Source organism: Panthera tigris, chromosome E1, assembly GCF_018350195.1.
Source record: "Panthera tigris isolate Pti1 chromosome E1, P.tigris_Pti1_mat1.1, whole genome shotgun sequence".
NCBI lineage: Eukaryota > Metazoa > Chordata > Mammalia > Carnivora > Felidae > Panthera > Panthera tigris.
The window spans coordinates 60,077,256-60,103,253 of record NC_056673.1 but is presented as its reverse complement, the minus strand read 5'-3'; the positions used below and the strand labels follow the sequence as shown (position 1 = coordinate 60,103,253).

Genomic DNA, 25,998 nt, shown 5'->3' with positions numbered 1-25,998 from the left:
AACACGGCAGCCACAGGAGTCTCTTGGGTCGTCAGCCCGAGGTGGTGACCGCCTGCAGGTCACCGGGTGGAGGCGCTGCTCCCGCCCCCCGCCCAGGTGAACGGTCCACAGCCAGCGGGCAGGGAGCACCCGGTGTGAGCACTCTGGGCAGCGCCGACCAGAGCCCTGTGCTGCCTCCCCAGCCCAGTAGCCCGCGGTGAGCGCCGCCCATAGCTGGCTTCCTTCCCCCGTTCTCCAGTCTCTGGTGGCCTGTGCCGGCAGCTCTCCAGCTGGTCCGCTCCCGGGTTCAGGTGTGCGGGGCCTCCGTCCTGCTGGCACAACGAGGCGCTTAGCCGCGGAAAGGTGAGCTGGCGCCGTTCAGCTTCAGTGGGAGGACGGCGGCCCTGCCCTCCAAAATGTGAGCTGCTCCCCCAGGGGGCGCACGCCCTCCAGCCTCCAGAGGAGGAAACCCGGCACAGAGCGAGGCTGCCACGGGGGAGGGGAAGGCGGGGTCCGATCCTGTGCTCCCTGCCCCCAGCGACCGGTGTGGGTGACCCTGTGGACCCAACTGCGCCAGAGCCAGGCCCCTCCGCATGGAGAGCTGGGACCGGGCGGGAGGGAGCACGGTGTCATGTGCTCCTGGGAGCGGCGGGTGAATCACCCGTACCTTTCCCCTTTTGCAGAGGCAGCTGATTAGCACATTCCAGGGCCTGGATTTGCTGGGAGGATGTGGGGGTGGAGTCCAAAACCTGGCCGGGCTGCTGGATTAGCAGGCAACTTTGCACACTCAGGGTGGTCAGTTAAGGCTTAGCAGCCCGGGCGTCCCAATCTCCCTATCTCCCTCTCTTCCTCTCCCCTGCCCTCCTTCACTTCTCTCTCCAGGTGGCAGGAAGTTACTGCCCTGGTGCACCAGACACCCCTCCCCCGCCTGCCCCCCCAGGTCCTCAGGCCTCAGAGCCTGCCGGCAGGGACAGGCTTTACAGTGGGCCCTGCACCCAGTCTCCCAATGGGCTCTCTGGCTCCTGTTTTCTGCTGGATAAAAAGCACCACTAGTCGCACTCCTCGGACTTTCCAAAGTGGGCTTTTTGCATTAAATGTTTTGGTTTGCTTTATTCCTCTAGAAGGTAGAAACCTAACATCGTACAAGCCAGATCGCGGGTTCACACGGGCATCAGGAAGAAAGCCACATGAATACAGGTGTGGTTCTGATGTGGTTACAGGTAGTTAGGGTTTGCCAACCAACATTCTTAGGTGAGACGCTCACAGCCAGCTTCTGACAAAAAGTTCCAAAGTGAGACGCTTCAGGCCAGGCCCACGGTTTAGAGGACGGCTCCAGTGCCCAGATAAGAATTAAAAGCACATTAAATACCTTTCAGGGGAGTCTGTTGTGAATGGGGTAGGGGGCACTTTGGGCACCAGTCCCTTCTCTGGCCCAAGCTGAAACCCAAAAGCCAAAACCCCCAAGCTCTCAGCTCACCTTGGTAGGACGGGGCCTGTCTCCAGCCCGAGGCCTGGCTACTCTCAGGAAGGCCTGGGTGGCAGCTTCATAAAGCCTTCTTTCATTTGATCCCCTGAGCAGGGAGGGCAGACAGAACTTTCCACGACACCAGAACAGGCCATCTTCACATCAAAGGAAAGTTCTTTCTCCTGTAAACACGCCAGAAGAAAGTATACTGACTCCTCCCAGGTGACTAGGAGTTAAGGTCACCCAGCACCGTCCTCTGAGCCCTGAAGCTCAGGAACCCCAGGCACCACCCTTGGATCGGGGGCCCTGCAGGGCCTGGCCTGGGAGGAGGGTTCCATGGTGGCCAGGCCCGGCCAGCAGGTAGGGGCTCTGAGACCAGCCGAGAAAAACCTTGTCAGGGCAGGGAGTCTGTCTTCGGCGGTGCCCCATTTCTCCACAGCATTTGGCCCCAAGGCTTTGCACCTAGAGGGTGTTAAATACATTTGTTGATTTGGTTCTGTTGGATGGAGACCAACCTGGTGATGCAAGGCTGCTGGTGACCAGGTGGCCGGCCCCACCCCCAAGAAGAGTGCCAGTCAGCCTTGGTTCTGTCCTTACTCAGGACTCCAGAGACTCCCCAGGGGCTTCTCGCCAGTGTCATGGCTTGAACTGCATCCTCCAGTATTCCTAAGTTGAAGTGCCAACCCCCGGGACCTCAGAATGTGATCTAATTTGGAAATAGACAGTTGTCATAGATGTGGTCGCTCAAGACGAGGTCATTCCGGAGTAGGGCGGCCCCTAATCCAATGACTGGTGACCTTATAAATTTGGACACAGGCACACACAGGGGCAAGGCCGTGTGAACATGAAGGCAGAGATGGGGTGATGTCTCTACAAGCCAGGGAACAAAGACAGACACCAGCAGCCAGGAGGGGGCCTGGATTCTCCCTCAGAAGGAACCAGTCCTGCTGACGCCTTCATCTTGGACTTCCCGTCTCTAAAACCATGAGGAAACAAAGTTTTGTTTTGTTTTTCAATGTTCACTTATTTTTGAGAGACCGAGTGACACAGAGCAGAGCAACAGAGGGAGACACAGAATCCGAAGCAGGCTCCAGACTCGGAGCTGTCAGCACAGAGCCAGATGTGGGGCTCGAACTCAGTGTCCAGGAGATCGTGACCTGAGCCGAAGTCGGCCGCTTAAGTGACCGAGCCACACAGGTGCCCCGGAAATAAAGTTTGTTTCAGCCCCCAGTCTGGCCCTTTGTTATAGCAGCCCAAACGCACCCAGCTAGCCAACAGCACGTGCTGCGGGCGCTGCCCCCCCGACCCCGTGAGCTCCTGGCCCAGCTCTGCTCCTGTGTGCAAGGCTCATTTCCACTGGCCCTTCTCCCCGCCAAAGTCTCGGCCACCCCTGGACACAGGCTGCCGCGGTGGACTGCTAGCGCCGGCCCAGCCTGCCGGGCATCTTCGACGCACCGCACTGGTTACGTTCTCACAGGGAAGCCCGGACCAGGCAGAGTGCGTACGTCACCTGGGCCGTGATGGCCCTTCCGAGGGGAGCAGACTGAATGCTCCCTCAGGTGTGAGCATGTGTGTCCTTGGCAGTTAGCGGCAGGAGCCTGGAGCCAGAGGAAATGGGGGTGGAGGGCACGGGGGCTAGAAGGAAATGAGGGCGGTGTGGGGAGGGCTACCTGGGGGGCAGGGTGGGATGGGCTAGTGGAAGCAGAGGCATTTATTTACATTCTAACCTGGGAAGGTTCCCAGCGGGAGGGCAAGGTGGTGCAGGCCCAGCTGGAAGGTGACAAGTGGCGGGGGGGGGGGGGGGGGGGGGGGGGGGGGGGGGGGGGGGGGGGGACATGGGTGGGGCTGGACCTGTGCTGGCATGGTCAGGACCCTGTGCTTCCTCAGATGTGGGCAGCCCCTTGCTTCTCAGGAGGTGGGAGCAGCCACCCCCACCAGACCTCGGGCCTTTTCCTTGAGCTCCCAGGACTGTGGGAGATGCCTGGGCCCTCTCCATGCCCTTGGTACCCGCTTGCCGTCCTTATGGGTCCTGTCCTTCTAGTGCCTTCTCCTGCCCTCTGTAAGGCACCTTCTAGGCCCAGCTGTGGGGCAGACAGCAGTGGCCAGGGAGGATCTGACCCTTTGGCCGGGGCAGAGCGACAGGTGGGCTGAAAGACGAGCCACGAAACATGATCCTGTGTGCAGGGCAGAGCTGCTCTGTTTCAGCCCCTCCCGGTGTGAGCATGACTACGCAGCTTTATATAGCACTGCGGGCCCTATATAAGAGGGAGGTGGCCTCATCACAGGAGAGCACGGGGCGGCGGTGGCGCGGGAAGAGCCTGTATGCGTTGTCTGATCCGGGCCGGACACGTCCCTCCCCCGAGCAGTAGGGTCCCCGCAAGGTGGACCCACCACAGCCCCCAGGATGCCCAGCAGGACCAGCCGCTACGCCCGATACAGCCCACGACATCGGCGCCGGCGGATGCTGGCCGATCGCAGCGTGCGTTTCCCTAACGATGTCCTGTTCTTAGACCACATCCGCCAGGGTGACCTGGAGCAGGTAGGGCGCTTTATCCGGGCTCGGAAAGTCACCCTGGACACCATCCACCCCTCAGGTGAGCGCCTGTGGGGCCAGCTGAGGGTCTGAGGGGTGTTGGGGGGAAGACCTCAGCTTTGACCCCTCCCGCCTGCCCTGCCCAGGCCTGGCCGCCCTGCACGAAGCCGTGCTCTCTGGAAACCTGGAGTGCGTGAAGCTGCTGGTCAAGTACGGAGCTGACATTCACCAGCGAGACGAGACTGGGTGGACGCCCCTGCACATCGCCTGCAGCGACGGGTACCCTGACATAGCCAGGTGAGAGGGCCAGGCCAGGGGCTTCATCCCAAATGCCCTGACCTCAGGTGGCCTCCAGGATGTGGTCTCCTGAAAGGCGGCCCTGGCAGTAGAGCTAAGAGCCCTAAGAGCTTCTAGGATCTCCTTTCTACCCTGTTGCCTTCCCTAGAACAAATGGGAAAAGTCAGCCACTGTTTCTGGAGGATAAAGTTTCTTCCTCTTCACCCTTCCTGGAAACATTTTTTTTAAAAAGGTGCACCCCAGGACTCTAGCCTGCTACGCCGGGGTTGGGGTGAACATCCTGCAGGCCGCCTTCCCCCCACCACAACCTTTGCACCCCAGGTACCTCATCTCCCTGGGGGCAGACAGAGACGCAGCCAACGACGATGGAGACCTGCCTTCAGACCTCATCGACCCAGACTTCAAGGACCTGGTGGAGCTCTTCCAAGGGACTCGGATGGACTGAGCCCAGCCCTGCCCTCCCGGGGCTCTGGCCCTCCGGAGAGAAGTTGGGTGCCCACCTCCCCCACGTACGAGGACTTGCCCCACCGGTAGGGGCGGCAGCTGGCCAGGAGCCCGTACCTGGGCACAACCCCCACCCCCCACGCTTCTGGCCTGGCTTTTTCTCCAGGTGAATTTTTTTTTATCGTGACACTTTTTACTTTTTCAATAAACGTCATTCCCCAGCCCCTGGTGGTAGCCTGATTACTGGGCACGGGGCCGTCCCGGTTCTCCCGCTTCCGGTGGTCAGTGGGCCCTGCCATCCCAGCGCCAGGCTTGGGGGTGCAGGGGGCAGCGCCAGGGAAGGGAGCCAGCGTCTCGGGGCTCCGGGGTCTGAGGTCTCTGACCCCGCCGACCCCCGACTCCCAGAACCCCAGCGTCCCCAGCCCTCAGCTCCGCTCCCCTCGGCTCTGCAGCCCCCGCTCCCGCCGCTCCCGCCGGTACCCCGCCGACCCCGGACCTAACGAAACCGGAGGCGCCCGTACCGCGGTCCCCCGGTCTCTGGCCCCGCCCCCAGCGGCCCCGCCCCCGCCCCAGGCGCGCGCGCCGGTCACGTGCCCCCCGCGCCTGCGCCTGCGCGCGCGGTGGTGGCGTCACTTCCGGCCGGGCCCCAGCTGGCGGCGGCGGCGGTGGCCGAGCGGGCGAGGTGAGGCGGGAGCGGGGGCGGGGGCGGAGGCGGGGCGGGGCGGGCGCGGCCGGGACCCGCCCTGGCTCGGCGGCTCGCGAGGGCAGGGCCCGGGCGGGGTCGCGGAGGGCCGGGACCGGGCGCCCCGCTCCGTCCGCTGCGCCTGAGTCCCTGGGCCTGCTGGCGGGGGGGGCGGGGGGGGGGGCGCGCATCCCGCCGCGGGCGGTGCGGTGAGGAGGGGGCGTGGGGACGTGGCGGGGCCGGTCCGCACCTGTCCCGGGACGCGGCGCCTGGGTCCCCCCGGGGGAGACGGGCGCGGAAGGGGCAGCGATGGGCCCGCCCTTTCCATTCTCTGAAGCTGCCGCCGCGGTGGTTGACAAATGTCCTGCCTTCCCCCTTTCCGAAGGGAGCGTTCCTGAGGATGCTCCTTGGCTCTTGGAATGCAGCTGGCCAGGCCCCCCGCCGTTTTCCCTGCCTTCCGTTATCCAGCCTCTCCCACAGCCCGGCCTCCGCAGGCCAGGTGGTGCGGTGCCAGGTGCAGGGTGGGAACGGGGGAAGACGGGCCTGCGTCTGCCCCGCCCTCGGGGAGCTCCCTGGGTTGCAGGGCCTGACCACCGGAGGGGGCTTCCAGAGATGGGGTGGAAGCCGTGTGGGGGTCGGCTTTCTAATTACGAAGGCCACCGGGCTGTCATAAACATCAGATGATACGGAGGTGCAAAAGTTGTATTCTCCGCCCAGCCCCAGGGAGACTTCCAAGAAAAGGCTGTCTTGTAGCTGACTCCCGAGGATGAGTCAGGTCGTGTTGGGCAGAGGGGACACCTTGAGCAAAGGCCCTGAGGTGTCTGTGGTGAGCAGTGAGGGAGTCCTGGGTAGAGAGCTTTAAGAGAGAGTGGGAGTGGGGAGGAGAGGAAGCGGGGCGTGGGCTTGATTTGGGGTGAGCTGAGGTTTCCAGGTCACGTGGTGGGGGGTGCACAGGCTGGCGCTGGTCTGTTGCTGGGGATGGGAGCGGCTGTCAGCAGCCAGAAAAGAGGGTGTGGGGGTGGGGCAGTGCTAGGGGCTTGGCCTGAGGGATCTTCAAGGGAAAGCCCCTGTTGGACGTGGGGTACAGCAGTATTCTGGCTGTTGTTGGGGTAACATCATTTCTAGAAGTCTTAGTGGCTGAAACTGTTGAGTACCACAAAGACACAGGATGTGACGGGAAAGCGGAATCTAAGAAAAATTTAACATCGGAAATTCTAAAGGAATGCCCACCATTTGCATCACCGATTCTAATTCTGGAATACTCATTGTCACTTTTCTGGAAAACAGAGTAGCATCTTCTTTCCTGTCCTAAAGCATATGGCTGGGGGGGGGGGCGGGGGGAAGAATTTGAGACTGGGTGGCCAGAGGCTGGGCTTCGGGTCCCCCCCCCCCCCATGCCCTGCCTTCCCCTAGGAGGTCTCTGAAGTCCTTGGTTCCCATGGAAGGGCAAGGTAACAAAATTCACCCATCTGGAAGACTCCCTCCTTGTCTCTGAGCACAGCCACGTTGACGTCAGGGGTGTCCCGGGACCTGGCAGGGGTGCAGGCAAGGGCAGTGGTGGGCTCCGGAGGGCTCAGGTCGGCTGAGCTGTCCGGGCCTGGCCCTGTCTGCTGCCCCGGAGGCTCAGAGGCTAGGGCTCCTTGGGGTTCAGACCCTGCCTTGCTGGGTGCCGGGCTGCTGTGCCCAGCAAGCCTGTAACCAGCCCGTAGCAAGTGCTTGCTGTGGCTGGCGGTACCGCAGCCGCTTCACATATGCTGGACTTTCCTGGGCCTCTGCCTTCCTCTGAGTGGCTGGCTCTGCATTCGGTGTGTCCAGCACTGTCCACAGTCGTGCCTTGTGGTCAACAGTGGCCCTTCCGCTCCCAGAAGTGCCCAGTTAGGGCGCTCTTCCTAGGACGGTCCTCTCCGAGGGCGTGTCTGTGGTCCTGTTGGACGAGGAGCCACAGAGGTGTGGTTCGAGGTGGTAGCTCCACGTGGTTGTGCTGGGGTCCCTGTCAAGCGGGAGAACCTGGCGAGCCATCTTGGGGGCTGCTTTGGCTTCAGTGAGTTCTCTGAGGTCCAGAGAGGGAGGGATTTCCCTGGAGGCAGCAGAGCAGGGGGTGGATGATCTCCAGCCACAGAACGGTTCTGGGCCCTGCCGTTGGCTTGGATAAGAGTCAAGGCGCACAAAGGGGGCATTAGCGTGTGGTTCTCCGTGGCGATGGCAGCTGGCAGAGACGGCTCTGTTTATACTGTGTCTGGGGGTGGGCCCGGCAATGCGTGACACCTGAAGAAACGGACTTGGGCCAGATTGAGGGCTTGATGGCTTTAGAGGGCCCAGGGCGTTCAGGGTGGGGAATTATTTGGGGAGCGGAATTAGGACAAGGGTGGGGGATGATGGTGCAGCTGGCTGTCGTGTTGTGGGGGGTGGTAGATGGAGGAGGGGCGGCTGCAGATGGGAAGAGGTGATGAGGGTGAGTGAGTGGCGGGTCACTGTCCTTTCTGTCTCCAGGAAGGCACCAGGCCCCTGGTCTCTTTGCAGGAGAAGTCTCTCAGTGCCCCCGAGTCTTGCCGGGTGGCAGGGCCCGGGGGGGGAGGGGGGCAGTACAAGGTCTTGGTGGTGAAGACCCAGGGCCCAAAGCTGAGCTCTGGAGGGGGCGGGAGGACCCAGATGTTCCTGGGAAGATGGGTCGGTAGGACCTAGGCTGTGGCAGAGTCAGCTGGGTGGGGTGTGATTTGCTGCTGCAGAAGGAGGCAGAAGGCGGCGCCCGTAAATGTTATATTAGCCTCGTTCTTCAAGTCCCCAGGGGGTGAGAACCTGCTGACTGTGTGGCCAGTCCTGTCTTTCCAGAGTAGCAGAAACCTCCTTAGCTAAAGTAGGATGTCCGTACAGGCGGGCCTTTGCTGACAGATGCACAGCCCTGGGACAGGGAACTGATGTGACCTCATCCTGCTCCTGGTTTGGTCAGGAAGCCCAGCAGGCAGTGGGGCCGGGTCCCTGGTGTGGTGACCGAGTGTTTTGTGGGTCCAGGGCTCTGGTCTTAGGCACACCCCTGCGGGCCAGCTGCTCTGGGCCCAACCCGGGTTTGGCCTTAGGTCTGCAGGGACAGGGGAGCTGGTGAGGTGTCCAGAGAACCCCATTAGGCACGTGCCTGTAGGCAGGGCGACGGGAGCCAGGAGGGGGTGAGCACCTGAGTTAGCCCGAGAGGGTGAGTAGGCGGCCCTGAGATGACGCCACAGTGCCCACAAAGGCTGGGGGGCCCCCAGAAGCTGTGGCCAGAAGAGGCAGAGGCTGCCGTGCGGGGAGAGGCCCGAATTGGGGCGGGTGAGGCTGGGAAGGCAGGTGCCCTGAGCAGTGGCCTCCAGGGTTGAGGAGAGCAAAGTACAGGAGGAGAGGGGGGCCTGGCTGAGGCGGGGGGCCATCCTGTGGCAGGACCGGAGCTTCCCCGCCATGTCCCACTGCCGATAGCCCCCCGGGTCGACCAGCGCACCCTTAGGCCCGAGAGGGCTCCCTCTTTGCTCTGGTGTTCCAGGGGCCGGCGCCTGGGAGACAGGACCAGGGCAGGGAGACCCCTGAGTCCAAGAAAGAAGACGTCACTTTGTGAGGGAGGGGCACGGGGTTGCACGCACCCTCCAGGAAGCTGGTTCTGTGCTTTTTTTTGTTGTTCTTGCTCTGCCGCCTGGGCTCGCGTTCAGCCGTGCGGGTGTTCAAATGCCTGATCGTTGGTGAGACGGCGAGTGAACCAGAGAGCCGGTGTCCACAGCGTCCCGCCGCTCCGGCCCTCTGGGAAGGCCTGTAGCTGCACGCTGGGGCCGCAGGGGCGGGGGCTCTTGAGTTCAGGGCCCCCTCCGTCCGCCCCTGGCACCGAGGCTTGTCCTGTCCCGAGGCCAGGCCTGGGACCGGCCCCGTGTGGGCAGTAGGCAGCGTCCTCACCCTGTGCTGTGTCGTCCACCAGAGAGGGAACCCTGTCCAGCTGGCTGGTTTTAGAGTGAGCCTGAGAGTAACCCCCGCCCGGGGCTATGGCCGCAAGCAGGCAGCACCCCAGGGTCTCGGTCACTCGGTCAGGCCCAGCTGCTGCTTCCAGGCTCGCACCTTTACCCCGGCCCTCCTTCCCCGTTGGGTTCTGTGTCCAGGGCCCCAGGTCACTCGCGCCCCGGCCTCTGGGACCAGGAACCTCCGGCTCTGCTCGGCTCCTCACTGAGGAAGCATGGCCCCGTAGACAGGGAACCAGGCTCAGTGGAGACAGCCCCCGGGCCCCGCAGGCAGTGAGGGTGGAGGTGGGGTTCACTGGGATGGTGGCAGCCCTTTCCCGCAGGCCCACGCTTCCCTGACAGGTGTCCCGGGACTCTGGAAAGGGGGCATCTGGGCTCTGCTGCCGGCGCCTTCCCAAGCTGCCTGACTGCGGGGGAAGGGGCTCCCTGGGTAGCGGTGGCCCAGGCGCCGGGATCTGCCCGGAACCGAGGCTGCTCTGAGCGCAGGTGCCGGCTGCTGGCCCCCAGCCTCCACGTGCTTGACTCTGCCCACACTGGGGCTGCGCGCCAGCCTTGAGGGACCCCGGCGGGCAGCTTGAGGGAGGAAGCGCGACTCGGTCCCACCTCTGGCGTCTGGGCTTCTCTTCTAGAGGCCGAGGGGACCCGGCAGCGGAGCGTGAGGACCAGACACCCCCGCGATGACCAGGTGGGTCTCGGGTTGTGGAGCGGCCTCGCCCAGGGGTCAGGGGGTGGGCCCCACTCTGCCCCCAGCCCTTCCTCACGTGCTGGGCCCCCTCCAGTTCCCCCGTCTCCAGAGTCGTCTACAACGGCAAGAGGAACAGTAGCCCCCGCTCTCCCCCAGCAGCAGCGAGATCTTCACCCCGGCCCATGAGGAGAATGTGCGCTTCATTTACGAAGGTACGCGGGGCACCGCCAGCCGGGAACTCTCCAGAACCCCCCTCTTGCCGTTCCGGGATACGGGCTCTCCCCTGGCCTTCAGGGGCCCGGCAGCTGGGGTCACTGGGGACTTGTCTGGTGAGGAGACCCGGTCCTTGTAGTGGGAGGCGGGCAGCTCCTAGGACAGGCCCCATTTGGAGCAGGCCAGGTTTACTTGAGGACAGGGGACCGTTGTGGAAGACGGGCAGACGGTGCACCCCAGGAGGACCCAGGGGTGTCCAGAAGTGTGGCCGGGGCACATGAGCATGTGCGTGATGAGCGTGCCAGGAGGCGGGAGAGACCCAGAGCCTCCTGGAGGAGAGCTGCCGGGTCCCGCGTGTTGGGTCCCGCGTGTCGCGTGTCTCTGTGACCGCAGCCCCCTACAGACGAGGGGCGGAGCTCTGAGGGCTGGGAAGGGGCGAGGGCGCTGAGCGCGTGGGCTCCGCCTGCCACCGCCCGGCCGCGCTGGGGGATCTGACGTCCTCCCTGCTCTCCGCAGCCTGGCAGGGAGTGGAGCGAGACCTGCGGAGCCAGATGTCGGGCAGCGAGCGGGGCCTGGTGGAGGAGTACGTGGAGAAGGTCCCCAACCCCAGTCTGAAGAGTGAGTGGGGAAGACGACCCGGGAGGGAGGGGCCCGGCCAGGGGCCCCGCGCCGCGGAGGGTGGAGGGCGGAGGGCAAGAAGGCTGCCCACTCGCGACGCGGTTTGGCAGCACGGGCCCGGGCCCAGGGCTTCCAGAGGCAGGTACGGGATGGGGGGCCCGGGCCCGGTCTCCGTCTGTGCCACCGTTGACCGCCCCGTCCCCTGACAGCCTTCAAGCCCATCGACCTGGGTGACCTGAAGCGCCGGAGCACGCCTGACGCCAAGAAGTCCTGAAGCCGGTGTCCCCTCCCCACCCCCCCCCCACCCCCCCGCCTCTGGGAGACCCGGGTGCCACCCGATGTTGGTCTCCCGTGGGCTCAGTTCCTGGGAGGGGGAGGGGCCCTGTGCCCAGGGGGCTGTCAACCCCAGGACCGGGAGGGGCACGATTGGTGGCCAAGGCCTGCCCTTCCTCCCCGAGCCCCCTCCTTTCCTCCTAGGGGGTCTCCAGCTGCCCCTGCCCCTGGGCGGGTCTGGACCCTGCCAGCCCCCACTCTCCCTGTAGTTGTCTCCTCGGAGCTGCCTGCCCCACCCCAGGGCCTCGGCTCTGACTCCCCTCCACCTCCCGTCACCTTCCATTGCCGCCACCCCCTGCCCCCCGGCCACTTCCAAGGTCACGAGGGAGACCTGGGGGGCCTGTGCCGTCTCCCAGGCTGGTGGTACTGGGCTGGCCTTGGCCCTGAAGTGGCCAGGAGGCAGGACAAAGGTGGCCCTTGCATAACCTGTTGTGTATTCCCTACCAACTCCTGCTGCTTCTCTGGCCTGGACACGTTGGGGAGCATCTAATTCTTCACCCCACTGTCCAGCCTGGCCCTGTCCTTCCCTGCATCAGCTTCGGGTTGGCACCAGCCCTCTGGGCCTGGGATGTTGCGAGCACCCGCTCAAAAGGGGTCCTGGGCAACCAGGCCTAGCCCCTTGTTGTCTGTGGCCCTGTGGCCACAGCAGCCCCCTTGGGCAGGGGTATGAGGCTGGCCTTGGCCCTGTGCTGTGTGCCGGGACGGTCACCAGGGCCCCCCTTTCTTCCTGTGCTCTCCAAAAGCCAAGTGTCTGTGACTGAAGCCCAAGGACCAGTGAATAAAGGCGGGTGGCGCTGGATCGGCCCCCCTTGGTCTGTCAGGCCCCTGTCCCAGCAGCCCACGCGGGGCTAGAGGTCCAAGGTCACGGTCCAGGTGCCAGAATCCAGAAATTTCATCTGATCCCTGGGATCCTCTAGGGGGGGTTCAGGCCTCCTGGGGGGCTGTGGGAGGTGGACGTGGGGCTTTCTGGAGGAGAGATCGGTTGGGGTGGCTCTATGCTCTTCAGGGGACCATCCTCTTAAGGGCGGGGCCCTGCAGGCAGCAGCCTCCCTCTGCAGCCCTGAACCTCCGTGCTGGACCCTGGAGGGAAGTGGCTTCGCTAAAGGGGTGGCCGTAGAGCCCTGAGAGAGACCCAAGTGCACTTGACCTTCAAACCTGGAAAGCCCTGGCAGGCCAGGCCCAGATAAGCCAAACTGGAATTTATTTTGGGAACACTGTTTCCTGGAAGAGTATTCTGGGGCCCTACAGGTGGCTCCAGGAGGCATCTTCTCCGGTGGGGGGAGGGGGGCTCCCCAGGGAAGGGGCACAGGAAGGACAGGTCATGCAATAAACAGCCGCCTTGGCTCGCTGCCAGTGGGCGCTGGCTGGTGCCAGGCCCTGAGCCAAGCCTCTAACCACGTGGCCTTGTTTGCTCCCTGGGGACCCGTGGGGTGTTTTGCAGAGGGTTTCAGTGCCCGCAGCTACCCTCCCCGGCCTCGTGCACTAGTGGTGATAGCCGTGGACCCGTACGCCCCACCACTGTGTGTGGGGGCACCACAGGACACCCCCTCGAAGCCTTTTTCACTTTCCATGTCCCTGCAAACTTAGCTTTTCTGTGAAATGGAGGCCCTCAGCCTGCGGTGTCTGCCCAGAGCACCTGGGAGGTGGATGGAGGCTCGGGGGTCAGGGGACGGGTGGGGGCAGGGCAGATCGGAGGAGGCATGCCGGCAAGGTGTGGAACCACCCCTTCCCTAACTTGGGGTCCAGGTGTCCATTTGGAGATTATGACCGGCGGGTGAGGACTCTGTGGTCATAAAGGGGGTCTTGGGACCAGGGGGGAAGGGGCAGACATGGGGTGGAGGGATGCTAGCAGGTGGGAGGTGGTGGTTGGGCAGAAGTCCTCCCTGTTGGCCTGGCCCAGCTCTCTGGTGGGCATGGGTCCTCCGGGCTGAGCCCGGCCCCAGCTGTGCTGCCACCTCCCTGTCCAAGGTGCCTTCACCAGCGCTGTGCGGCTGCCTACGAGTGGCTGGAGACGCCTCACCTCGGAACAGTGAGGGCAGCAGGCAGCGTGGTGGACCAGGGCTGCGTTGTTTCTCCACATTGTACGCTGCACGTGTGCACGTCATTTCATTCGATGTCAGTGACTCCGCGGGGCAAGTTGTATTACCCTAGTTTCACGAATGAAATGGCCTATAAGAGACTGCCCTCATTCAAGTTTTAGGACTTTAGTTTTATCAGAATTTTAATTTAGTAAATACTGAGCATGTTCATGTGCCTTGAGCATGAACAATAATCCCCAGTCCACATTCCCCTTATCTGAATGCATTCTCGGCGGGTCACGGACTCGGGATGGGGAGGCAGAGTGCATCGGCTGCCTCTGCTTGACGCGTCCCTTAAGTCTTAACAGCTGCCCTGCCCCAGTTTGGTATTGAGGACCCTGGGGTGCTTCAAAGTGGAGTTTCCCACACTCTGGGTTTGGCCAGTCACCTCCTGTTAACGGGCTCCTCTGTCCCCTGTGTTTCTGTAAACTGAAGCGAGATATAGAGGCCTGATGGGATTCATAGGAAGAGACCTTGGATGTAATATGATCACTTTGGCTGCTAAGGTTGAGAAAGGACTGTAGGCAGTTTCAGGGTAGAAGGAGAGAGACCTATTAGGGCTATCTCAGTGAACTCTAGAAAGAGGAAGCTGGGGGTGGGGCAGTGAGGAGCTCTGTGGATTGTGGGAGTTGAGGTGTTACGTGGGAAGATGGGTCCAAAGTGTGGATATGAGAGAGCCACAGGGGCTGGAGATAAAATTGGGAATCATCTAGAAAGATAGTTTTCACAGATTGATGAGAGGAGGAGAAATGTGGCCTGGTCCCTGGGCAGGGCCGTCAGGGAGGGGAGGAGGAAGCAGGAAAAGGGACTGAGCAGTGGAAAGGTCAGAGAAAGAGCAAGCAGGGGGAGGATCTGGGGCTGAGGCTTGCCAAAGTGTCCAGGAAGAGGTTGAGGCAGCTCAGAGAGTGGACCAGCAGCCCTCAGTCTTCTCCCACCCCTCCCCCACCCACAGGCAACCCTTTTCAGCTCTTCAGCTGATTCTTTGACTTGTATTTCTAAGTAGCGAACATATGCTGTTCCTTCTTGGTTTTCCACTACACACATATGCCGTTCCCATCCACTATTCTTCCTAGACAGTTCTTTTTTTCTCCCCTACCTTTGGTCACATCAGTGTTGAGTATTTACATTATGATGTCTATGTATTTGAAGCTGAACCATGTGGTAAATTGTGATTGTTTTTCTGTTCTGCCCAACTTTTTGTTTTCCTTGAAGTTATTAATTGCCTTCTTTTTTTCATTTGCTTTGTTTTCTATGTACTAAGTCCTGAATTCTCCACCAGGTCATTTAAATTTCCCCTTGGTTTAGTCACTTTGGTCCTGTTGAGGGTGTCTCGCCTGGAGCTGTCTGCCCCCCACCCAGTGATGCACTCTGGTGCAGAGCTGCCATCCTGGGGAATGACCCCTCAACTCTCCTAGGTTTGATCCCTGTTTATTGTAGTCTAGGTATTCCTCTTGTTCTTCACACTCATTTTAGTAGCGCGTATGTACACACACATGCATGTGCATACAGGCAAGGCAATACCCATGTATTCTTTGGGGGTAAGGCCTGAAGTGAAGGACTGTGGTAGCGATGGGGAAGGCAGAGGGCCTGGAGTGTTCATTCTCCTGGGCAGAGAGAGGCGGGGGTGCTGGGCTGTGAGAAAGTGGGTTTCTCGAACCATCCCCCTCCTCCCTACTTGCGGGCTGCCCGGTCAGAGCCAGTGTTTATTGGCTGGGCAGGTCCAGCCCCTGCCAGACCTCTGCCTCCACCCTCAGCTCTACCGGTCTGCTCCAGTTCCCGTGGGGACAGGGACAAGGGTGAAGGAGGATAAGGGCAGAGGGAGTCAGGATAGGGAGGGCTGTCAGGAGGCCACTAGGTGAGTGGCACACTCCCCAAGGCAGTCACCACCCCTGAGCTCAGCTGGCGTGAAGGAGAGCTTACGCCCTCCTTGTGCCCACACAGGCTTCCGGGCATCAAGGGCTGGCAGGGGTGCCCTGTGGGCAGGGGCTTGGGAGGCCCTGGCACAAGAGGCAGCCTGAAGCCTCGAGGTCAAGGCCCTCAGTCTTCCAGCTGCATGGCTGGCACTGCCCACCAGTCCTACAGAGGCACAGTCGGCTCTGCAGACCGCCATCAATCATAGTAACGCTGGAGACCCCCCTGGGCCACGCAAGAGCTCAATCTCCCCTAACTTGTCTCCAGCCCCTCCCTGACCTCCCCCCCCCCCCACTTCCCTCCCTGCCACATCCGGGCCTGCGGTGGGTGTGGGCAGCACGGGGTGAAGGCCCCCTCGGGAGGGCCCCAGTGCCTGGCGGGTGAGTAATTTTATTTACCTTTCCTGAGAGGCCTTCTGTCCTCTCATTTTCTCCAATTAGCCCGGCTCTGCCTGAGCAGCTCCAGCCCACGTGGCCTGTGGGGGCTGTGGGCACCCCACACCCTAGAGCTCAGTGGTCACCTCCCAGGTCCTTGAGGCAGGGACACCTGGCAGGCTGGTCAGCTTGTGCTCTCTGTGCCTCTGGCTCCTTTCTCCTCTGACACACAGCCCAACAGGTGTCACCGCACTGGCTGCACGGGCACTCAGGAGGGGTGACCACAATCCCCACACTCGTTCCTCCCCCTGCACTTGCCTCCATCCCCGCGTCAGATACACTATCCCCAAGGTGGCAACCTTGACCTTGGGGTGCTCCCCAAGCAATTGGGTTCCCCACCTAAGTGCACCGTCTGGTTCTTCCTGTGTAGGACACTCCACTCTTCCCTGGTGAGCACCAGCCCTTGCTGCCTGCCAAGCAGGGTGCCCACCCATCATGCCACGGACAGTGTCCTTGCTGCACTCACTCGGGTGGAGCGGGTCAGGCTTCTCTGTTAAGCGATGACGTCAGGACGGCGCAGAGGTCTTGGGAAAATAGTGCCGCTGCCATCACTCGGACCATTTCAATTTTGGGGGGTCCGTTCCTCCCCACTTCATCTGCTAAATGGTCTGTGAATTGTTGGGGTTAGAGCCGGGATCGAGTAGCGGCCAGTGGAGGACATCCGGCTCTGGATTGTCCGCCGACGCCCCTGTCGGGCCTGAGCTCAGCCCTGGCTCCGGGAGAGAGCCCGAGGTATTCGCGTGGGGTTGGTGGAAGGAGTGTGGTACCTGCCGACTTCCCTCCGCCATCGTCCGCCCCTTCACACCCTTCCGCTGGCTGATGGTGACCCTCTGGGGGTCGGGAGCCAAAACGGATGGACCGTCCCCTCGGGCCCAGGGTGTGGGCGAGCCCCACCTAAACCAGCATGGGAGGGTGGCTAGAAACTGCTCCGGTGGGGACGGGGAGGGGCGCTGTCAGCCACCGGTCGGGTCGCGCTTTGGGACCCCCTCAGGGGTTCCAGCTCCAAGTTATCGGGAAAATGGGGGGCTCCCAGAGGCAGCACACCAGCCGCAGTCCTCATCCAAGGCTGCTCCCTTCCGTGGGGAGGCCCTGGGCCCGGCCCCGCCCTCTCTTTCAGCCCAGCTCCCCACGGGGTGCGGCCGCTACTCAGACTCTTTATTGTTGGAGGGTACACACGTCCTTAAACACCGGCTACGCCGGCAGGCGCTCACAGCACGGCTTCCCGCCACACCCCGCCCCCCCCAGCACAGGGCAGAAGGGAGGCCCTCAGACCTCCCACACCGGGCGGGGCACGGGTGGACGGTGGGGCCGCTGTCGGGCTCCCGTCCCTCCAGCCTGGGCTCTGGGTGGTTCAGCAGGGCCCTCTCTCAGCACCCGAGTCCGGCCTCGGCGGGGGCCCGCGGGGGCGTTAGAAGGGGCTCTCGGCCAACCCAGGGAGGCTGCTGACCCGGCCGGTGTCCGCGGAGGGGTCCCGGCCGGCCCCGTTGCTGCCGCCCCCGCCCCCGGAGAGCAGCAGCTTCGCGCTGGGGGCGCGGCCCCGGGGCCGGGCCGAGGCCGAGGGCCTGTGCACGTGGCGCTGTTCCCGCAGCGAGTTGCCCACGTGCCAGCGGTGCCAGCGCCGCAGCAGCTCCGACTGCACCTGGGGGGCGGGGGGGCGGGGCAGGTCGGGCCAGTCCCGCCCCCCGCCGGGACCCCCGACCTCCCAGCCTTGAAGGACCGGCCGGCGGCCCCGGGTGTAGACAAGGCGGGCTGCACCACCACGGGCCCCTGGGGTCTTCCGGTTCCCGGGCACCCCCCCTTCACCGCGCACGCCCCGAGCACCAGGCCGAGGCTGACCATCTGGGGGGGCGGGGGGGGGGGGGCAGCACCCGGCGTCGTGGGGACCGCGGCGCCAGTACATGCGGATGGACGTGGGGGGCGCCCCCTGCACGGGTGAGGCCAGGGCGCCTAAGCTCCCCTCCGACCCCAACCGCAGGCCCGGTCCCAGACCTCCCCGCCTACCTCCTTATTGAGGAAACAGTACAGAACAGCCACCAGCAGGCCCTGGAGAGAGGAGGCAGTCAGGGCCTCGCCCAGGCCCGGAGGGGGCCAGGCGGTTACAGGGGGCAGGGCGGGCACCTGGAAGGAGCTGAGGAAGAGGTCGAAGAAAAGCTTGGCGGAGCGCAGGGTCCCCTGGGCGTGCTCGTCCGTCACGAAGGCAAACACCACCTCGTGGACCCCCAGCAAGGGGATGAGGGTCAGCGTGGACTTCGCCAGCCTGTGGGAAGGAGCCTGAGCCGCCGGACCCAGCCCTGCCCGCCGGGGCCCCGGTGTCCCCCAGCGCCCCCAGCCCTCCCGCCTCCTCCCGGCCTCGGGGTCCGTAAGCCGCCCGCACCCACCGGAACTTGTAGTCGGTGTAGCGCATCTGGCGGGCTCGCAGCTTGGCCACGAGGACGCGGAGGACGCGGGTGAAGATGAGGAGGTTGATCTGTGTGTGGAGGGCAGAGCTCAGGGCGGCCCCTCCCGGAACCGGCGGCCACGCGGGCCGGGGTTGGGCACCGGCCGGTGTCCCGGCTGAGGGCCAGGGCCTCCCTCCCTGCGGCCAGCAAGGTCGTCCGCCTCCTCGGGCCCCCCCGGGGCCCACACAGGAGGAGGGGGCGGGCGGGGGCCAGACACCGGCAGCCTCCGTACCCCTCCCCGTGCCTCACTTCCTCACCAGGATCGCCAGGAAGACGGGGAAGCGCAGGATCCACCAGAAGCCCATGTTATCGTTGCTCGTCCAGCACCTGCAGGGTGGGGCCGGCTCAGGTCCCGCCAGCACCCCCTCCCCCCACCCATGGGGGGGTCTAGTTAGTGCCTTGGGAGAGGGTGGGAAGTGACCCCCATCCTTGGGCAGGCTCACTCCCCGCCCCCGCCTCTGACTATTGACTCCACCCACACACCCGGCCCCGCACCCTGCGGCCGCCCCCAGCCCTGTCCTCTGGCCGGCCCATACTCACTGGATGTTCTCAAACAGACACTTGACCACAGCCCAGGGGATGACAAAGAGCATGGGGGCACCTGCGGGGAGGGGGCAGCTGTGGTCCCGCGGCCCCAGCCAGCCTGCCCCCCCCTCCGCCCCGCACCGGCCTACTCACCCCAGCCGAGGCCCAGGTAGAGGGCGAAGAAGCTCCTCTCCGGGAAGGCGGCGAGGCCCAGCAGGCTGTGCAGGTACACGCCCTCCACCAGCAGCCAGCAGTAGTTGGCCACGATGCCGTACTGCATGAACACCGCGGCCACCCGGCAGCCGGCCACTGCCTGGCCGCAGGGGCGGGGTGAGCTCGGGTCCCGCGGCCACCTGCCGCCCTGGGGCCGGGAGGCCCGGAGGCCCGGTCTGGGTGCTCACCCCATCACTCAGCCAGACGCTCACGCTGAGGTCGTCGCCGATCTTCTGGCTGTACCGGGTCTTGAGCAGCGTGTCGATGACCAGCACGGAACTGGCCTTGAGCACGAAGGACGCGAACAGGTTTGCGTGGATGTAGTTTCGGGTGCAGTGCAGCTTGCTGTGGGGACAGCGAGTCGGTGCCTGCCCGCCGGCCCGCTTCCCTCGGTGGGGGCGGAGGGGGGCCGAGCAGGGTGGGCGGGCGTACCTGAGGCCCAGCAGGGTGGCGAGGGCCAGGAGCAGGGCCCCCAGGGAGAGAGAGTACCCCACCGTGTACATCACCTGGAAGCTGTTGTACATCTTGGCCACCTCCTTCTGCAAAGCGCGGTGGCCGGTCAGGGCCGGGGCGCCGCCGCGCCCCGCCTCCCGCCCCCCTCCCCGGGGCCCCGCTGCGCCCGCCGCGGGCTGACCTGGACCTCAATCTCGTCGTCGTCCATCTGGCACTGAGAAGCATTCCGCCACGGCTGCCCCGGGGCCCGCGCACCCACTGCCCGTCAGGCCCGCACTTCTTGAAGACGAGGCGGTGTTGTACTGGAGGGGCAGGCTCCGGTCAGCCCCCGGCCCCCCGGCCCCCGGCCCATCGGCCAAGCCCCGCAGCCCCTCCACAGTTACCTTTGTGGTGCCAGGGCAGGTACCAGGGGCAGGAGATGTTGGCCGTGGTGTTGGGAGGGGTGTCCGGCCAACAGGAATACTTGTCGAAGGTTCTGTTACAGACCAGCTCTGCGAGGCAAAGCAGGGCGGGCTGGGAGGGGCCCCTCAGCACTCTTAGAAGGCCCTGCCTATCATCCTCTGCTCCCCAGCATGCAGCCCTCCCCCACTCCCCTTGCACACCTGCCGTCTCCAACGTGCCCCAAACCCACCCGGGCTCGTCCCTCTTCCCAGTGCCCCCTTGCAGTGCCTCCCTCTCCGGGGGCCGAACCCCTATCTGTTGGCTTCCTTCCAGGGTCCAGCCCCGAGTCTGTGGCTCACATCCCCTTTCCCTTGGCCCAGCACAGGCTCCCTCCCTCCATCGGACAACGGCCCTGAGTGACCCTCAGAACTTACGTGCCCCTGTCCCTGCCTGTGCCGCATGACGGCCCATCTCCCTCTGCACCCGGGCCTCGTGTGGGCTGCCTCCCTCACCACCCCATCTGCCTGCTGGGCCTGAAGCTCCATGGGGGCAAAGACATGACCCCTGGGACCAGCAGCGGACTGGGGGGGAGGTGGGGGACTGTGTAGCTCCCAGTTCTGGACCATTTCTTTTCTTTCCTGGTGTGTGGCCTTGAATAAGTCGCTGACTGGCCTTTCCGCGGCTCCCCTATAAACGGGGGGAAGGGGGGCAGGGGGGCAGGAATGGTGAAAGGCTAGGGGCTCACCGGTGGGGGGGGGCAGCAGGCTCAGGTTGTAGAGACACTGGTCACCGTACAGCTTCCACTTCTCAAACAGGAAGTCCATCACCTGGGCGGAGGGGGCCTGTGGCTGGGCGGACAGGTGAAGGGACAGGGGACAGGACTGCATCAGCGGGAGAGGCAGGCCGGTGGGTGGGAGCCCGGGGGGGCTGGTGGGGCGTCTGGCCGTGGTGCTCACCTGGCAGGCCAGCAGCAGCAGCAGCGGGAGAAAGTGGGGGCGGTGTGTCCGGGTGGGGGGCATGCCTCTGAGCGGCCGCCCCCCACATTTGGCTGGGACTGCGCGGCTGGGGCAAAGCGGTCCTCCTGGGCACGCACGCTCCTCTGGGGAAGTCCGGTCGAAGCAGCGGGGCCTGTGGAGGGACCCCCACGGGTGAGGAGACCCAGCTGGGCTCCGCTGCGACCAGAGGGGTTTTCTTCTTCCCTGAAACCGCCCCTCTGAGCCTCTGGTCCTGTTGATGAAGTGGGAGCCGGGAGGGAGAAGATGCCAGAAGTCGCTCTTGGCCAACGACAGGGTTGGGGTCCGGCCCGGTGCCAGGAGGTGCTGCCCAGGGTCGTGGAGGCTGTGCTGTCTCCCCCGGGGGGAGCTGGGTTTCCCACGGCTGGTGGCTGTCTGTCTGGCAGCTCTGACAGGCCCGGAGCTCTCCCCGCCCCATGCTGGTGGCGGTCACCATCCAGCCTGACGACAAAGCTGCTCGAAGCAGCCTCCCTGGTTACCCACCTCCTCCCTTCGGCCCTTGCCATCCTCCCTACCTATTCTTAGCCCCTGGGAAAGGCAGCTTGCCAGGCCGGGGCGGGGTGCCAGGGCCATCCATCACAGTGCCGTGGTTATCCAGGTGGCCCCAGGCCAGCTCCCAGCCTCGTCCAGGGGCCAGGAGTGCCGGGCACATGCCTAGGATGGTCCCTGTCACACACATGCCCTCTTCCCAGGACTGGGGTGTCAAGGGGTACCCTCTGGGCCCCACCCAAGGCTCAGGCCTGGCTTCCTGGATCCCCTGGGGCACATAATGCAGGTGGCTGGCTGCCCAAGCTCGGGACCCCCGCCGTGGTGGTGCCTGCAGGGGGGTGCCCTGGGCCTGGCCTGAGTCTGAGTGGAGATCTGGGGTGGCAGATCCGATCGACTTTCTTTGCTTTCAGAGCCTGTCTTGGGCTCTGAGCGAATTCCCCGAGGGCAGGAGGGAGGGGCCCCTTAGGGCCTGGGTGTGGACTCCCTTAGGAATGGCTTGCGTGAGCCCTCCAGGGCCCTGGATAATCCCTTCTTTGGGCACCCTGGCAAGGAGTGAACAAGTGATGGACGGATGGATGGACAGATGAACAACCAGTTGGCTGGAAGACAGTGAGCAACCAGGGGTGGGAGGGGGCGGGGTGGGGTGCAGGCAGGTGGAAGGTTTCAGCTTCCTCCCATCAGCGTCCAGTTGGGCCCTCGTGGGGCCAGCTCAACCTAGGGCTCCCCTGAATTCACCCCTCAGCCCTAAGGGGACCCTGAGACGTCACCATGTGGGGTGAGAGCTCAGTGATCCAGGACGGGCACTTCTGTGGGGCTCCTGACCCAGCCCCTGACCACGGGTGCAGACCAGCCCGGTAGAAGCCTCACCCAACGGTCACCGGTCCCCAGTCTACAAGCCAGGCGAGGGGACACGCAGACTGAGGGCTCAGGAGCAGAGGCGCCACAGTGTGGAGGACCCTTTTGGCAGGGAAAGTGGCAGGCAGGTGGAGAACGAGGGCCAGTTCAGGTATCTCCAGCCCTGGGGTCGCCCAAGGGGCCTTACCTCCTGAGGCTGATTGGCCAGCCCCGTCCTCTGCCCTGCCCCTTGCCGGCTCCGGCCACTGAGCCGGGTGGGTAAGGAACAGGCAGGAGCCAGCCTCTTGCAGGAGGGAGAGGCGGTGCAGGGGTGGCCTGAGAGGCAGGGAGGGGGAGGCAAGGGCTGGCTGGGGCACGGCGGACAGCGAAGATGCAGGCAGGGGACACGGGGAGGAAGGACGGCCCAGTAGGTTTTCCCTGCCAGCCCCGCAGCTGGGGATGGGGAGCGAGGAGCTCCACGCCAGAAGGACAGCCCCTCGGACCGCAGCTGGGGGTGGCGGCCGGGACAAGCCTGGCAGCACCTGAGCAGCCGACTGGAAAAGGGGAGCTCACCTTGCTGACTTTCGGCCGTTCAAGGCTGAGGGTCTCGGGCCCTGGCTTTCGGCACCCAGATGCCAGGCCGGCCCCACAGCAGAGGGCCTGTCGCGTGCCAGCCCCGTTCCGGTTCTGGGGCCATGAGTAAAGAATTTAACTTCCCAGAGGCTCAGTTTCCCCACTTTACAAATGGGGATCCCTGCTTCCCTATCTTGAGGAGTAAATGAGCTTTGCCACACGGATGACCATGGCCAGGCCCCTGCCCTACCGCGGGGGCACACTGAAATCCAGCCCCGGGATAAATATTTGCCGAATTGGATGAGGGTTGAAGTTGAGACAATGAGGCGGTCAGAGGCGGAGACGCGGCTTCTGGGGCTCCCCCAGCCCCCCATCGGCCGCAGCTCCAGAGCTAGCTATTTTCCACCTTATTACCCTAGCTTGAGCCGGCGGGGGTGGGGCACGGCCCGCCAGGGACCCGAGCCTCCTCGCTTCGTGGACCGGGTGACCTGGTCCTGGACTGCCCCCGCACAAGTGTCAGCTCGGTGCTGGAGATGTGGGCAGGGGTTTAAGCAGAGAGGCAGAGTCAGGGGCCTCGTGGGAGGTCTGGTGGGCTAGGAAAGGACGAGGTGGCCTTCCCCAGCTGCTCCGCTCACCTCCTGTCCCCTTTCCCAGCCCTTTCCCTCCCCCCTTGGATTCCCCCCCCACACACACCACCTATTGGGCTGGCTTGCAGGGGGTGCCCAGCCCCAAGCCTGGCCAAGGCACCACTCCCAGGTGCTCACGGCCCAGCCACCATCCCACCAGCTTCCACTGGGGATAGCTGAAGGACTGCCAGACTGGACTGGAGGAGGGGCCCCCAGAATGGGCGGTTGGTCCAGGGAACCGGCTAGGTTGCCCTGGTCACCCCCTGTTTGCCCCTTGATCCAAATGGGGGGGGTTTGAGGATTCCCAGCCTCAAAGGGGTGTGACGTGGTGGGGGTGGGGGGTGTTTTTGTGAAACCAGAGCAAGTAGCAGGAAGGTCATGGCCCCAGGGCAGGATCAGGGGCCACCGGCTGTTGACAAAGCCTGACTCCCGTGTCCTCCCCACCCCCGTGGGGCGGAGCAGACCTGGATGCCAGCCAGGGTGCAATTCCCCTCCAACCCTCATCCCCCAGCGCTGGGGGACCAAGAGACAGCCAGGGCCAGTCCTGTGACCATGCGGGTGCCCAGACATCAGGGGTCAGTTGGTTCAGGGTGGGGACAGAAACCCCGAGGCCTGGAAGTAGTGGGGGGGGGGCACTGGAATGGTGGGGGCAGAGCAGAGCAGGTCAGCCACCGGCCCTCGCTCTGGCTCAAAGTGACAAGTGTGGGCCCCACGAAGAATGGGCCGGGCAGGGTGCAGCGCCACTCGCCCCCTCCTGGGGAAGCCGGGTAGAAGGGATGATGCAGTGGGAGTCCTGGGGACCTGGGGGTGGGGGGACGGGGAGGGGGGGCTGTTCTGGGGAGCTGGGGCCAAAGGGGGCAAGCAGGACTGCCTCTGCCCTCCCCCTGGGAATCTCTGGGGTGTCTCCTTAGAGCTGCTTGTGGGCACCTTGCGGGGCGGCCAAGGGGGCGGGTGCTGGACAGGAGTGGAGAGCTGACTGGGGCCGCAGGACAGAGCGCCGGGCCGCCCGGACCACCGCCCGCAAACCCGGCTGCCCTCCCCAGGGAGGAGACCCCAGACTGCCCGACGGTGCGGGACCCGGTTGACCGTCTGAGCTGGAAGGGCGAATCGGATGGGGACGGAGGTGTCCGCCGGGGTGAGGACAGCGACACCCCGGGCCCTGAGACCGCCCGGCCCACGACAGGGGTCCCCGCCGGCCATTTCTGCGCTGCCCACCCCGCGGGCCCTGGCCGGGTGGGCTCCGGGGACGTCCCCTCGGGGCCGGGCCCGGGTTGCTCACCGTGTGCCGCTCGGCCTCCCGCTCCGGCCCCGGTTCCTCACCGCCCTCCGCGCTCTCGGGTCGGCGCCCGCTCCGCTCCCGCGCCCGCCGCGCGCAAACTTTCCGGCGGCGACGCTGGGTGGCGGTGGCGGTGGCGGCAGCGGCGGCGGCGGCGGCGGCGGAGGCGGAGGGGCGGGGGCGGGAGCGGCCCCGCGGGGGGGCGGGGTGGGGGGAGGGGGGGCCGCACGGAGGGTCCCCGCCCGCCCTCCCCCACCCGGCGCCGCGCTCCCGCCCCCGCCCCCCCCCCCCCCCCCCCCGGGTCCCGGACTCCTGCCCGCAGATCGCTGCCCTGCGGACCCCCACCCCCGGGACGGGTCTGCAGACCGGGTCGCGGCGGGTCAGCGGCTACCCCGGGGAACAGGAGACGCGGGGGGGGGGACTGGTGGGGGTGAGCAGAGCGCTCGGCCGTGGCGGGAGGGAGGCTGTGACTCGACGTCCCCTCCTCTCGCGCCACCCCCCGCCCCCCCTCCGCGCTCCCCGCCCCGCCCCGCCTCTTTCCCGGATGCCGCGCCGACTGGACCCCACTTACCCCCGCCGCGGCTCTGGGGGACATTTCTTCCGAGCGCGCCACGGGGCAGACTGGGCTGGGTGGGGGCAGGGCGGCCCGTGGGGTGTCCCCCGGCCCCGGGCTCTCGGGGCCTCTCCAGCACCGCTCGCTTTGCCGGTGCCACCGACCCGACTCCTCCCGCCGATGCCGCCGCTGCTCCCGGTGCCCCGGGGACGCTCTGCTCCTCCCAACCTCCTCCTCCCCAGACTTCTGCCCTGGGCTCACCCTCCTGAGGGTGCCCTCTCCTCCCCGCCCCCCCGGGAGGGGGCTAAAGCCTGAATCCCAGCCCCTGCTCTGTGCCCAGTGACTTCAGGGTCACCAGACCCCAGAGACGCTTTGGGGCCTCCTCTTTCCTGGCCTTTCAGCATCCTGGGACCCTAACCGTCCTCCCTCCTTCTAGAACGTTATCTGGTGTCTGTGGCTTCCAGGGTGGCACTCCCCCTCGCCCTCTTCACTGCCCTGCTCTCTCCCTCTCCTTCACAGCTCCCAGCCCCCCCCCCCCCCCCCCCCCCCCCCCGCCTCCTCCGGGTGCCCAATGCCCCCCCTGGAGCCCTCTCCCCCCACCTGCTCCTAGTTTCCAGAGGGACTTCCTCCACCCACCCCACCCGCCTCTGGACACCGGGCAGTGTCCCAAGGCCTCCTGTCCATCAGCAAATCTCCATTCTCCTTCTGCATCTCGCTGGAATCCATCGGGTCTCTTCTCCACTGTCAACCCCGACCAGCCACCCACTGTCACCCAGGACGGCCTCCCTGGCCCAGCTCCTTTTTTGGTGCTACCCTTTGTCCTTGGGACCCTTCTCTCGACGCTACTTCCGTTTTAGGGGGACACTGGAACCTGTAGGCCACCCTGCCGCCCATCCCCCAGTCCCCGGAACAAAGCTAAAGCTGGCCCCGCTGGGCGACAGGTAGCCGGTCTTTAGCACATCTCTGTGCCCGGCCGCACAC

The 25,998-nt window shown here is 64.9% G+C and overlaps 3 protein-coding genes and 1 long non-coding RNA gene across 5 annotated transcripts; 2 read left to right on the top strand and 2 right to left on the bottom strand.

Moving 5' to 3' along the window:
- Positions 1–708: 708 nt before the first annotated feature.
- On the bottom strand, positions 709–5,258 carry LOC102971964. Of its 2 annotated transcripts, XR_006211101.1 has the most exons (5): positions 5,240–5,258; positions 2,042–2,150; positions 1,835–1,906; positions 1,457–1,626; positions 709–1,309 (listed from the first exon to the last, which is right to left on the bottom strand). It is a non-coding gene; the product is annotated as an uncharacterized LOC102971964 (long non-coding RNA). The 2 variants fall into 2 exon arrangements; XR_444610.3 differs by lacking the exon at positions 5,240–5,258 and having other exon boundaries at positions 2,042–2,469.
- On the top strand, positions 3,849–4,974 carry PPP1R27 (protein phosphatase 1 regulatory subunit 27). The gene is made up of 3 exons (XM_007079110.2): positions 3,849–4,038; positions 4,124–4,274; positions 4,596–4,974. Exons 1-3 carry the CDS (start codon positions 3,849–3,851, stop codon positions 4,717–4,719), a joined length of 465 nt encoding a protein of 154 aa, XP_007079172.1. The 3' UTR covers positions 4,720–4,974.
- Positions 5,259–7,836: 2,578 nt separating the features above from the next.
- Positions 7,837–12,017, top strand: MCRIP1 (MAPK regulated corepressor interacting protein 1). Its single transcript, XM_042966521.1, is given in 6 exon segments — positions 7,837–8,587; positions 10,001–10,056; positions 10,151–10,209; positions 10,212–10,268; positions 10,786–10,887; positions 11,097–12,017. Coding segments are annotated over 5 exon segments (291 nt in total). The 5' UTR covers positions 7,837–8,587; positions 10,001–10,048; the 3' UTR covers positions 11,162–12,017.
- Positions 12,018–16,717: 4,700 nt separating this feature from the next.
- Positions 16,718–24,578, bottom strand: GCGR (glucagon receptor). Its single transcript, XM_042966520.1, is given in 15 exon segments — positions 16,718–17,282; positions 17,645–17,686; positions 17,762–17,900; positions 18,022–18,110; positions 18,339–18,408; positions 18,622–18,682; positions 18,760–18,919; positions 19,008–19,164; positions 19,252–19,358; positions 19,454–19,515; positions 19,518–19,574; positions 19,656–19,763; positions 20,399–20,501; positions 20,610–20,781; positions 24,468–24,578. Coding segments are annotated over 14 exon segments (1,449 nt in total). The 5' UTR covers positions 20,673–20,781; positions 24,468–24,578; the 3' UTR covers positions 16,718–17,051.
- Between the last annotated feature and the right edge of the window lie 1,420 nt (positions 24,579–25,998).